Source organism: Cetorhinus maximus, chromosome 9 (genome assembly GCF_964194155.1).
Source record: "Cetorhinus maximus chromosome 9, sCetMax3.hap1.1, whole genome shotgun sequence".
NCBI lineage: Eukaryota > Metazoa > Chordata > Chondrichthyes > Lamniformes > Cetorhinidae > Cetorhinus > Cetorhinus maximus.
In genome coordinates this window covers 84,481,479-84,495,573 of record NC_135887.1, presented here as the reverse complement: position 1 = coordinate 84,495,573, position 14,095 = coordinate 84,481,479, and the positions used below count along the sequence as shown (strand labels likewise).

The 14,095-nt window shown below is 43.1% G+C and overlaps 1 protein-coding gene across 4 annotated transcripts in view; it reads left to right on the top strand.

Moving 5' to 3' along the window:
- The window catches only part of slc67a1 (solute carrier family 67 member 1), a 132,435-nt gene that overhangs the window by 22,444 nt on the left and 95,896 nt on the right, over nucleotides 1-14,095 (top strand). For all 4 annotated transcript variants that reach the window (XM_078548970.1, XM_078548969.1, XM_078548968.1 and 1 more), the window contains exons 2-4: nucleotides 3,200-3,297; nucleotides 9,416-9,561; nucleotides 9,658-9,790. In XM_078548970.1, coding sequence (XP_078405096.1) covers nucleotides 3,200-3,297; nucleotides 9,416-9,561; nucleotides 9,658-9,790 — 377 coding nt within the window. The remainder of the gene's footprint in view (nucleotides 1-3,199; nucleotides 3,298-9,415; nucleotides 9,562-9,657; nucleotides 9,791-14,095) is intronic.

Below are 14,095 nucleotides of genomic sequence, written 5' to 3'. Positions count from 1 at the left end.
GTTTCTAGTCAATGATAACCCCCAGGATGTTGATAGTAGGAGATTCAGCAATGATAATGCCATTAAATGTCATGGGGAGATGGCTGGATTCTCGCTTGTTGGAGATAGTCATTGCCTGGCACTAGCGTGATGCAGATTCTACTTGCCACTTATCGGCCCATGCCCGAGTGTTGTCCCGTTCTTGCTGCATTTGGACATGGACAGCTTCAGTATCTGAGGAGTCATGACTGGTGCTGAACATTGTACAGTCATCAGCAAACATCCCCATTTCCGACCTTATGATGAAGGGAGGGTCATTGATGAAGCAGCTGAAGATGGTTGGGCCTAAGACACTACTCTGAGGAACTCCTGCAGTGATGTCCTGGAACTGAGATGATTAACCTCTAACAACAGCAGCCATCTTCCTTTGTGCTTAGTATGACTCCAACCAGTGGTGAGTTTTCCCCTTGATTCCCATTGACTCCAGTTTTGCTAGGGCGCCTTGATGCCACACTCTGTCAAATGCTGCCTTGATGTCAAGGGCAGTCACTCTCACCTCACCTCGGGAGCTCAGCTCTTTTGTTCATGTTTGAACCAAGGCTGTAATGAGGTCAGGAGCTGAGTGGCCTTGGCAGAACCCAAACTGAGCGTCAGTGAGCAGGTTATTGCTGAGTACCACTTGATAGTGCTGGCAATGACCCCTTCCATTACTTTACTGATGATGAAGAGTAGACTGATGGGGTGGTAGTTGGCCGGGATAGATATGCCCTGCTTTTTGTGGACAGGACATATCTGGGCAATTTTCCAAATTGCCAGGTAGATGCCATTGTTGTAGCTGTACTGGAAAAACGTGGCTAGGGGCGCAGCAATTCCGGAGCACAAGTCTTCAGTACTATTGCCTGAATGTTATCAGGGCCCGTAGCCTTCAGCCGTTTCTTGATATCATGTCGAGTGAATCTAATTGGCTGAATAGTGGCATCTGTGATGCTGGGGACCTCAGGAGGGGGCCGAGATGGATCATCTACTCGGACCTCTGGCTGAAGATTGTTGAAAATGCATTGTCTTTTGCACTGATGTGCTGGGCTCCCCCATCATTGAGGATGGGGATATTTATGAAGCCTCCTCCTCCAGTGAATTGGTTAATTGTCCACCACCATTAACAGCTGGATGTGGCAGGATTGCAGAGCTTAGATCTTATCCATTGGTTGTGGGATTACTTAGCTCTGTCTATTGCATGCTGCTTATGCACTTTGGCATTCAAGTAGCCCGGTATTGTAGCTTCACCAAGTTGTCACCTCATTTTCAGGTATGCCTGGTCCTGCTCCTGGCATGCTCTCCGGCACTCTTAGTTGAACCCAGGGTTGATCCCCCGGCTTGATGGAAATGGTAGAGTGGGGGATATGCTAGGCCATGAGGTTACAGATTGTGGTTGAGTACAATTCTGCTGCTGCTGGTGGCCCAGCTTTGAGTTGCTAGATATGTTCAAAATCTATCCCATTTAGCATAGTGGTAGTGCCACACAACCCATATATTTCAATGTGAACAGGGGACTTCATCTCCCAAGGACTGTGCAGTCATCGTTCCTACCAACACTGTCAGGGACAGATGCATCTGTGAGGATGAGGTCAAGTATGTTTTTCCCTCTTGTTAGTACCCTCACCACCTACCGCAGACCCAGTCTTGCAGCTATGTCCTTTAGGGCTCAGCCAGCAGTGATGCTACCTAGCCACCCTTGGTGGTGGACATTGAAATCCCCACTCAGAGTACATTGTGTTCCCTCGCTACCTTCGGTGCTTCCTCCGAGTGGTGTTCAACATGGAGGAGTACAGATTCATCAGCTGAGGGGAGATGATAGGTGGTAATCAGCTGGAGGTTTCCTTGCCCATGTTTGACCTGATGCCTTAAGACTTCGTAGGTCCAGAGTTGATGTTGAGAACTCCCTCCCATCTACATACTACAGGACATACCCAGGGCTGATAATGGTGGTGTCTGGGACATTATACGGTATGATTCCATGAGTATGACTATGTCAAGCTGTTGCTTGACTAGTGAGACACCTCTCCCAATTTTGGCAAACGCCCCAAGATGTTTGTAAGGAGAACTTTGCAGGGTTGACGGGGCTTGGTTTGCTGTTGTTATTTCCGTTCCCTAGGTCGATGTTGGGTGATCGTCCAGCTTCATTCCTTTGTGTCAGCTTCGTAGCAGTTTGATACAACTAAGTAGCTTGCTAGGCCATTTCAGAGTCAACCACATTTGTGGGTCTGGAGTCACATGTAGGCCAGACTAGTTAAGGACGGCACATTCCCTTCCCTAAAGGGCATTAGTGAATGAATTAGTGAACCATATAGGTTTAAATGGCAATCAACAATGGTTCCACTATTACCAAAGCTAGCCTTTTAATTCCAGATTTATGAACTGAATTTAAATTCCACCAGCTGCCATCGTGGGATTTGAACCCATATCCCCAGATCATTAGCCTGGGTCTCGGGATTACTAGTCCTGTGACATTACCACTACGCCACCCCCTCTTCATCTCTACTTTCATAGACTCATTATTTTCCATGCATAAAGTGGGATCCTTATTCCTCCTACCAAAATGCATCACTCCACACTTGTCTATATTGAAATTCATTTTCATTTACACACCGATTCTGCAAGTTTGTTAATGATATTTTGTAGATTGTCGCAGCCTTCCTCGGTATTAACCAAACTCCCTAATTTGATGTCAGCCACAAATTTGGATATTATATTTCTGATTCCCGAGTCCAAGTCAAAATGGTGAACAACTCTAGTCTCAGCACCAATCCCAGTGAAACACTGTTCTTATCTTTCGTCGGTCTGAATAACTAGCTTTGATCCCTGTACTCTGCTTTCTGTTTTGCAGCAAATTTGCTTTCCATTCTGGTTGATTGGTACGGGTTTTTTAAATAGCTGCTGCCACTCTCACTACATTATAATAAATCTGCTTGATCCTTTCTTTGGAATGAAGCCTAATTTTGCATGCCAGCTCATAGGCCAAGTTTATGTTTGATTTGATATTGGTGATTGGATAGGTTACACCTTGACTGATCAGTGACTAATAATCAGTAATATACCTGAAGCAATGTTATTTAACAAAATATGAAGACAAAGTTTTCCAGAGCCACAGTCTGCTTGGTCCTAGGCTTCAGAACTCTTAACATTATTATCCCAGACTCTAACACTAATGTTTTGTCCATAGTATTTGTCGAAGAGGCTGGGGATGGATATGGTCATGTTTGGTTATCTACAGACAACGTTTGCTATTATCCAGCTCCTGGGAGGACCCCTATTTGGCAGGTAAATGAGTTGGACCAGACAACAGGATGACTGGATTCTCCCAGATTGAACTTCTGTGAAAACTTTTTGTGAAACTTTCTTTTATGCCAGGGAACTCCTCTACAAAATAAACGCTGATCCTCACAGGACTACTCTACATTCACCCCAATAGCATGCCATGAATCTCACAGACCTCCACTACATTGTGTGCCTCAACCCTGGAACTCATGAGCACCTCAGCGTTAACCCTGATGTTGCACATCTAAACTTGAAGACTGATATAACTTTTGTACTCCAGTGTGCCATAGGATTTTTGCCTCTGGAATCATTGCTTCACTTCAACTTCTCAAAATCTCCGGCTACCTTTTCTTTTCCTTGGCAATTTGCTAATTTTCATTATGTCCCTTTTATCCTTCCAACTATTGCTGTATTGTCCTTACTTTGGCACTCTGTAAACTTATTGAAGTTACTGTTAACTGTCAAATTATACTTTACCTTGGAAGTTCTGATCAAATCCATGATCATCAGCATAATGTTTGATGCTTCCGTTCTTCTTATAATCCACATGTTTTTGAGTCTCTACTTTTGAATGCTTTTGGATTCAATTATCATCATCTTTGGATATCTCCAAAACTTTTGGCATCTCGAACTTTTAAATAGGTTTCTACGCTTTAGTCTTCCACCAAAATTATTTTCATGGCCATCTAGTTCCCATTCACATTGTGCTATCTGCTGATGGCTCATCTTGAGATAATATTTTGAATAATACCAAGTTCTCTCTTCACTTTACTTCTTCATCTTGTCCACTCATTATCCAACCCTACAAACTGTTTTAAAAAAATAAAATTGTTCACAGAATGTGGGCATTTGTGGCAAGGCTGTATTTATTGCCATCACTATATCTGAGAAGATGGTGGTGGATCTTACTGAAGTGCTAAAGTTCCTTAGCGCCCCAACAATGATTTGGGTAGGGAAATCCACCATTTTACTGAAGATTCCAACATAGGTTCAGAAAATTTTCTTCAGGACATTTGCATACAGGCAACCTTCATCCCTTTTGCAGCCTAATGAATGAATTGCTAAATGCCCATGTCCTTCATTCATTCTTCAAATTCAGTAACCTTCATTCATTCATTCTTCAAACTCAGTGACTGTTTCCTTCATAGCATTTATTATACTAACCAACAACTATCACTTAACCTTGATAGCTTCACCGTTACTCATCTTCAAGTACTCTCCTTCAAAGTCTCTGTATCTCCTCTGATCTCAAATGAAACTCCAAATTCGCTGTCCCACCCCATTTCTAAAGCTGCCTCTAGGAAACTTTGTTTCCTAATTCATGCCAAACGTTTCTATTCTTTCAACAATTTCTAACCCTTTGTAAGATCCAAGTCCATTCAAGATTTGAGTAGTGTGCACATATCAGGGGAAGCTCTTCTAATACTTACTTCACACTCCTTAGAAGGTTGTTTTATGCTTTTTTCCTCACTTGCAGTATCCACAATGGGCAGTGCTCCTCTAAATATTCCTCTCTTCGCCCTAAGCTCCAAATTTGTCCTTGTGTTTAAATCAAGACTTATTGCACCATGTAGTTCTTTTTTTCTAGAACTTCAAAATTGGGGATTGCTTATCTCTGTCATTTATCATATCCTCTAAAATCTGCAGGGTTTGGAGTCACACAGCCATTACTTCCCAATTTTACCAACAACTTTCCCTCTTACTCTTTTAAGTTCTGAATATGTCCTGCATTATGGATCTTGGGTCTTCTCCTAAATTCCTGGAAAATAAAAATTATGTCTTGGCATTGTGCCTTAACATTAAACCTCCCAGAGTTGTTCTATGTTAATCTGACAATTTGCCTTCGCAAAGTGGACAGAGAACATGGCATTATTCAAAATACTATCTCAAGATGAGCCATCAACATATAGCACAATGTAAAAGGAAACAAGATAGCCAGGAATATCATTTTGGCAAGATTCCACAGTTTAAAACAGAAGTTTTACTATACAAAAATCAAAAAAAGGAAACACTAAGTGATATCTTTGATAACCTCCTATAGTCTAACCTCCAGAATCAACATAAGTTAAACATGAATTAACAGGCAAATTACAGTCGATTATAAACTATAAATTATACATCTATAGAAACAACTAAGACAGATCTTATGAATTGGCTCAGCAGTTTCCTCAGCACATAGGTTGTCAATCACAAAGCCTTTCAAAACTCTATCTTCCTCACAAAGAATTTCAGCCCCTCTCCTAGGAGCTAGACTGATCCCTGGCTGACAGCAGCCATAACCAACCCAAGTTCCACAAGCACTGTCTTCACCTAAAATTGCAATTGGAAACAAAAACTTCTATGGAGACTGAATCTGTTTGAAAGATGTGAACGGACACAGATCAGTCCAAGCTGAGTAATAGCAATTGATTCTCCCCAATTCAGTCTTGATGGCATAGAACCACCAATGTTACCTTCAGGTAACAGAACTAACTGCAGCGACTTATTCTCAGATTCTGGATCTGGACTCTCTTCTTCAGCTTGTCTAGACTGCACCACTGGACTCATCAGCTGCTCCTACTGAGCTTGAATTGATCTGTGTCCTTTTACGTCGTTCATCCAGGTTCAGTCTCCCTAGAAGTTTTGGCTTCTGATCACAATTTCAGTTTTCGTTGTCTTCGAAACTGGGAGGGGGAGTTTTCTTTCTCTGTTTCCTTTTATAGTTTCCAGTTTTAGTTTATGTTTTCAGTTAGGGTCTGCATCACATAACAATGTAACCTCCTTCAATTATAAACACTCAGCCTGAATGAAATAATTTTGGCTCAAGTCAGTCACTTAGTAACTGTGGCACAGACCCAAGTGAAGAACGTAAACAAACACCAGGGAGCCGAGCAAGTAAAGGGCACCTATCCATGATTCATTTCTGTCTCCTTCACTCATTTATCTAAACGAGGAATAAGCTCTAATCAACTCTCTGTACTATAATTTTTGGAAGTATTATTGTTGGTTCCAACTTGAGGACCAGTGTTTCTCACTAGGAACAGTTGCTGCCATGAGTTAACTATTCTTTCTACCTAAAGCATTTGGAGTCAAATCCTGACCAGACTGGAAAAATCTATTAAACATCTCCTTTATATAGGAGCCTTAGAGTCAGTAGGTAAAGAATAAGATACTTAGATGGGACTCTGGAGGATGGTCAGCAGCCAGAGCACTGTACCTGAAAAGAACTCAAAACCTTTAGGAAAGATAGGGTTAAAAGCTGTGAAAAAGAAGAAATAGTTTTAGAACAGCATACTTCACACTGCACTTGTGCAACATTCTTATTTCCACACTAATCCTATAAACAGTGTTGCAATAGGGCCCTACAACCACTAAGAACTGGGCTGTGACACCACAAACACTATCCATGCATTGGCATTAAATTGGTAGTCTTGCTCATAAAGGCCACAGGGTTCACACTTGAGATGGATACATGGGGTATGGAGGCTGCTATCAAACTCATAGGTTTCTGTCATGAAGCTATTAATGTATATAATATTATTGGAAAATATTTTTCTTTTAAAATAGAGGTTTAGTCTGTGGGTGTGTCTTAACTGGATTAAAGCCAGCTAGTTTGGGTGCTTTGATATGTACTAGTTTTGATATGTAAGAGAGATAGCATATTTGCCTTTTTTGAATAGAGCATTCAAGAAGTCGCGTGAAAACTAACTCTGATCTAGCAGATGCCAAGCAATATGTTTATATTACTAATAAAATTGGTACTATGAAAGGGGTTTTATTGTTAGAAGAGGCTGGTGATACAGTGAGAATTTACATTCGATGAGCGGTGCTAGGTATAACTTCAGTTTTGTGTGTGTAGGGCAGAGGCAATGTGAGATCAAAAGGCAGCTGTGAGCCTCTAACTGTCTCCACAGGAACCAAAGTGGAAAGAACCTCACTTTGAATTTGTAAGGTGAAAATGCTTTGCCTGGTTTTTGGTTAAGTCTATGGGTTGCTGTTGCCTTAATGGAGATTAGTTTGGGAATTTGTTAAAAATTCTGATTGTAGTAATTTGAAGCCATGTGTATATATATTTTAACCTGTGTAAATTAATAAAATGTTTAATGTAAAACCTCGAACTGGTGGCCTGATTCCTGAATTTAGAGTCGCATCTCAAGCATAACACTTAAAATCATAGGTTATGACAGTCGCTTAAAGTTTCCCTCTGGGATTTTTAAATAACTCAGCTTTATCAACTGCATCGTTCATAACAGGGTGAAAACCCTGCCCTTGTTTGCAGAAGGCTTTGAGTCGAGTTGGAGTAAAGTTCTATAGGCTCCAACCACATTGATAGTGGGAAAAGTCCTCGTGATCTTATTTTGAAAAAACAGATACCTGGCTCCTTGTTCAGCTTGCTTTGTTGAATGTATTATGAATGTTTGGCTGAGCTCCAAGATACTATTGACTCAGCCTTTAAGCAAAATTGACACAGCGTGCAGGGGATTGCTAGCTTTGTTTGATTGATCTGGTTATTACTTTGTAATAATTGATCTTTCTTTGAAGATTTTTTCAATGCCCTTATGTTTACACAAGATTAAGAGGTGTGAAGTGGATAAATGTTTTTGTCATTGGTACTATGAATGGCTGTGATTGATTGATGGCTTTTAAGAGGTTGTAAGATGAGCAGTTTTTAAAGGAGATTTTCAAAGCCTCTTTGCCTATTGTGTTCCTTTCAGAGGATTCCAAACACTTGACAGACTTGCCAATGGCTCATTGATTCTGTACATAGTGGATTGTGGAAGAGTTGATATGGAGGTTGCAAGGAGGGTCGTGGAAGGGGCATGCGGGATATGAGGAGTCATGGAGGGGTCATTTAAGGGGGCATGGAGGACATGGAAGGGGAATTGGATATATCAAGGGGCTTGGGAGATATGAAGGGGGAAGGATGGTGTATAGGGATTGGGGGTGGGGGGGAGATGGGGGGGTGTGATGGCTTGAGAGCCTAAGAGCCTAACAGTCATGATTACTACTGGACAAATGCCCCAGTAAATGAAGGCAAGCCTTCCAGCCTGCCATCTGCCTGGCTCCATCCCATCCCCGCCTCCCCAGAATGAAAATGTGATGGGCAAGGACCGCTTTAACAAAGACAAGTTCGCAGAGTCAGGAGCTTTCCCAACTCCTGTTTCCTGTCTCCTTCATAAAAATCTGGCTCAAAGTCTCTTAATAACAGCAACCTGTCCCTTTGTACATGCCATGCATAGAATAGAATATCTGGGATTAACAATGTTGACCAATCCATAATAGGGGATACTTATTAGATTCTCCTATGAAAGAAAGACAGTACCATACCATTGGACCAGTTTGTGTAGTCTAAAGCTAATGATGCAAATTATTCACAGGTTTTATAATACAAAGCAATAGTAACCTCGCCCAAGACACTTAGTGCTAGACTTAAACAATGTGTGAACTATTTCTAAATTATAAAATAGAGGCAGCCTGAAGTCCTTTTAGTGCTTTTCAGTAATTTCTGACTGAATCTTTGGTGATGGTTACATAGCGCTTTACCTCTGTGAAGCTTCTTAGACCCGCATGGTAGAGACAGGGAAAGCAGGGAACTGAAGTCATGAGCCTGCCCATCAATATATACCTGTCAATACTTTGTTGCAGCAGGCCTACTTGACAGTAAAGTTTTTATTTTTCTCAATAATCTGGTGCTTAAGATATTAACCATCTTTAACACTTCAGATGTGAACTGTAGCTTCCTGGATTTCAAATGATCCATTTGCTTTTAATACTGACAGTAATTGAACTTTGATTGACATGACTGGAGATGACCCTTAAAGTACCTCATGAGTGATTTGGTTAGCTTGTGTTCTAAAACTACTCTGTGGTCCTCCAAATGGAATTTTGGTGAGAGAAGACACTTCTTTGACTCTAGCAGTTTTGAAAACTATCTGACATAAAGGTACAAAATTCCTTAGTTTTCATCCATAAAAATTATGCTTTTTGTCGCAGATGGAATATTTCTACCTTTTGCAACTATCTTACCTCTGGAGACATATTGGGAGATTTGCCCATCTGTCAGGTGTGCCCCCTACTTTGTTTTAATTTGTTAAGCATATGGTAATCTTTGATGGAGTGTTCTTATTTTTTCTGCTGATAGGTTTGGTGATTTGTTTGGGGGACGTGCTGCCCTATCACTGGCGTACCTCTCCTCAGGATTTACCTACCTTCTGATGGGGCTCTCGACTACTGTGCCACTGCTTTTCCTTTCCCGACTGCCTTCAGTCTTCATGCATGGGATGCAAGGTACTGTGTGGTACTTTTCTTCTTCTTTCCGTTTTTTGGCTTGTTTCTCCAGTGTCTGATTTTAAAATGCATTTCTTTTCTTTTAAACTCTCCCAGCTGCTCAGATGGTTATGACCGATCTGTCTTCTGAGTCAGAACGGGTAGGTGCCCTGGGGAAGCTTGGTCTCTCATACAGTGTGGGGATGATCATTGGCTCTACAACTGGTGGTTTGCTAATCTCCAGCTTTGGGTAAGTACCAACTGGGTGTCTGTGTGTGCTGCAGGCCTCGCAAAATTGTCATTTGTAATCCTCTCTTCTTTCAAATGGCCCATTAAAGAGCTTCCTTGATGTCTAATCATACAGATGTACTATATGGCTCTGAGTCATACAGACCAGATAGGTCCTCATTGTCCAACTCTTCCTGGAAACTGTATGTATGATAGTCAGACAAAGAACTAACCAGACTCAGTTGTATTACCCTGTAGGCTTGAATAACCTGCCATGGCTAGGCTCACTCCTCAATGGCACTGATGCTCAGCACGAGCCAACATCTTGGGGAAAACATGGAAAAAATTTGGATTGGGGGTAGTTTTCATTTTTATTTTCAAAATGCTAAGGCGGCGTGTTAAAATACTAACTCACTGCGGCACTGACTTTAATTTGTTCCTTGTGTCTTTTTATTCTTTCATAAGATGTTGACATCATTGGCAAGGCCAGCATTTGTTTCCCATCCCTAATTGCCCCTTGAACTGAGTGGCTTGCTAGGCCATCTCAGAGGACAGTTAAGAGTCAACCACATTACTGTGGATCTGGAGTCGTATGTAACCCAGACTGGGTAAAGATAGCAGATTTCCCTCCTTAAAGGGCATTAGTGAACCAGATGGATGGTTACGACAATCAATGATAGTTTCATGGTCACCATTACTGAAACTAGCTTTCAATTCCAGATTTTATTAATTGAATTTAAATTCCATCAAGATGGGATTTGAACCCATGTGCCCAGAGCATTAGCCTGGGCCTCTGGATTTACTAGTCCAGTGGCATTACCACTATCCCACCATCCCCCCCTTGTGATCTCCTGTGTGATATATTTTCCAAATTGATTTTCTATTAACATCATTTACCTTCCTCTGCTGAAGGTGTTGATTTCTTGATAGAGTATATCTCCATTGATCCTTCCTGTTAACTCATTCATTTCTAACAGGTTATTTTACTAGGAGTGAAATGATAGCGGGAAGAGGTACAACACCCAATCCTATCCTTGCCTGATGTGCATACATGTGCCTTTGAGCAGTGTGCTGGGTTGACTCACAGTGTGACAAACTCTTTAAAAATCCTGGTACACTCCCAGTCACGTCCACACAACTGCACTTCCATTAAGATTTAGATGGAGATGAACTGAACTATGGCCTGCTCTCACACTGTGTAACCAACGAAGTTCATTTGTAAATCTAGCATTCAGTTTTAAAAATCTTATCTAGGCTAACAAATGTACAGCTCCTTTAAGTTAAATTGGTTTCTTAATGGATCAGACCGTACATTCTTTGCAGAGCTTTTACACTTATTGTCGCTGGACTAGTAATTCAGAGACCCACGGTAATGCTCTGGGGACCCGGGTTCGAATCCCGCCACAGCAGATGGTGAAATTTGAATTCAATAAAAAATAAATGTAGAATTAAAAGTCCAGCGATGACCATGAAACCATTGTCGATTGTTGTAAAAATCCACCTGGTTCACTAATATCCTTTAGGGAAGGAAATCTGTCGTCCTTACCTGGTCTGGCCTACATGTGACTCCAGACCCACAACAATGTGGTTGACTCTTAAATATCCTCTGAAATGGCCGAGCAAGCCACTCAGTTGTAACAAACTGCTACAAAGACGCAAAAAAGGAATGAAATCGGATGGACCACCTGGCATCAACCTTGGCACCGGAACCAACAATGGCAATTGCAGCCCTGTCGACCCTGCAAAGTCCTCCTTACTAACACCTTGGGGCTAGTGTCAAAATTGGGATAGCTGTCTCACAGACTGGTCAAGCAACAGCCTGACGTGGTCATCCCCACGGAATCATATCCTACAGATAATATCCCAGACTCCACCATCACCATTCCTGGATATGTCCTGTCCCACCAGCAGGACAGACCCAGCAGAGTGGTATACGGTTGGGAGGGAGTTGCCCTGGGAGTCCTCAACATCGACTCTGGACCCCATGATGCCTCATGGCATCAGGTAAAACATGCGCAAGGAAACCTCCTGCTGATTACCACCTACCGCCCTCCTTCAGCTGATGAATCAGTGCTCCTCCATGTTGAACATCACTTGGTGGAAACACTGAGGGTGGCAAGGGTGCAGAATGTACTCTGGGTGGGGGACTTCAATGTCCATCACCAAGAGTGGTTCGGTAGCACCAATTCTGACCGAGCTGGCCGAGACCTAAATGACATAGCTGCTAGACTGGGTCTGCGGCAGGTGGTGAGGGAACCAACAAGAGGGAAAAACATACTTGACCTCATCCTCACCAACTTGCCTGCCACAGATGCATCTGTCCATGACAGTATAGGCAGGAGTGACCACTGCACAGTCATTGTGGAGACAAAACCCTGCCTTCACATTGAGGATACCCTCCATCGTGTTGTGTGGCACTACCACTGTGCTAAATGGGATAAATTTTGAGCGGATCTAGCAACTCAAGACTGGGCATCCATGAGGCACTGTGGGCCATCAGAAGCAGCGGAATTGTACTCGGTACATTCTGTAACCTCATGGCCCTGTGTATCCCCCACTCTACCATTACCATCAAGCCAGGGGATCAACCCTGGTTCAATGAAGAGTGCAGGAGGGCATGCCAGGAGCAGCACCAGACATACCTAAAAATTAGGTTTCAACCTGGTGAAGCTATAAAACAGGGCTACTTGCATGCCAAACAGTATAGGCAGCCAGTGAAAAACAGAGCTAAGCAACCCCACAACCAACAGATCAGATCTAAGTTCTGCAGTCCTGCCACATCTAGTCGTGAATGATGGTGGACAATTAAACAACTCACTGAAGGAGGATGCTCCACAGATATCCCCATCCTTCATGATGGAGGAGCCCACATCAGTGCAAAAGATAAAGCTGAAGCATTCGCAACAATCTTCAGCCAGAAGTGCTGAGTGGATGATCCATCTCGGCCTCCTCCAGAGGTCCCGACCATCACAGATGCCAGTCTTCAGTCAATTCGATTCACTACACGTGATATCAAGAAACAGCTGAAGACATTGCATACTGCAAAGGCATCGGGCCCTGACAATATTCCGGCAATAGTACTGAAGACTTGTGCTCCAGAACTTGCCGTGCCCATAGCCAAGCTGTTCCAGTACAGCTACAACACTGGCATCTACCGGGCTTGTATGGAAAATTGCCCAGATATGCCCTGTACATAAAAAGCAGGACAAATCCAACCCGGCCAATTACTACCCCATCAGTCTACTCTTGATCATCAGTAAAGTAATGGAAGGGGTTATCAACAGTGCTATCAAGCGGCACTTGCTTAGCAATAACCTGCTCACTGATGCCCAGTTTGTGTTCCGCCAGGGCCACTCAGCTCCTGACCTCATTACAGCCTTATTTCAAACATGGACAAAAGAGCTGAGCTCCCGAGGTGAGGTGAGAGTGACTGCCCTTGACATCAAGGCAGCATTTGACAGAGTGTGGCATGAACGAGCCCTGGCAAAACTGGAGTCAATGGGAAGCAGGAAAAACTCTCCACTGGCTGGAGTCATAACTAGCACAAAGGTAGATGGTTGTGGTTGTTGGAGGTCAGTCACCTCGGCTCCAGGACATCATTGCAGGAGTTCCCCAGGGTAGTGTCCTAGGCCCAACCATCTTCAGCTGCTTCATCAATGACCTACCTTCCATCATAAGGTCAGAAGTGGAGATGTTCGCTGATGATTACACAATGTTCAGCACCATTCACAACTCCTCAGATACTAAAGCAGCCCATGTCCAAATGCAGCAAGACCTGGACAATATCCAGGCTTGGGCTGACAAGTGGCAAGTAACATTCGCGCCATTCAAGTGTCAGGCAAAAGCCATCTCCAACAAGAGAGAATCGAACCATCGCTCCTTGATGTTCAATGGCATTGCCATCACTGAATCCCCCACTATCAACATCCTGGGGGGGGTTACCATTGACCAGAAACTGAACTGGACTAGCCACATAAATACTGTGGCTACAAGAGCAGGTCAGAGGCTAGGAATCGTGCGACGGATAACTCACCTCCTGACTCCTCAAAGCCTGTCCACCATCTACAAGGCATAAGTCAGGAATGTGATGGAATAATCCCCACTTGCCTAGATGAGTGCAGCTCCTACAACACTGAAGAAGCTGGACACTGTCCAGGACAAAGCAGTCAGCTTGATTGGCACGACATCCACAAGCATTCACTCCCTCCACCATAGACGCATAGTAGCAGCAGTGTGTACCATCTACAAGATGCGCTGCAGGAATTCACCAAGGCTCCTTAGACAGCACCTTCCAAACCCACGACCACTACCACCTAGAAAGACACGG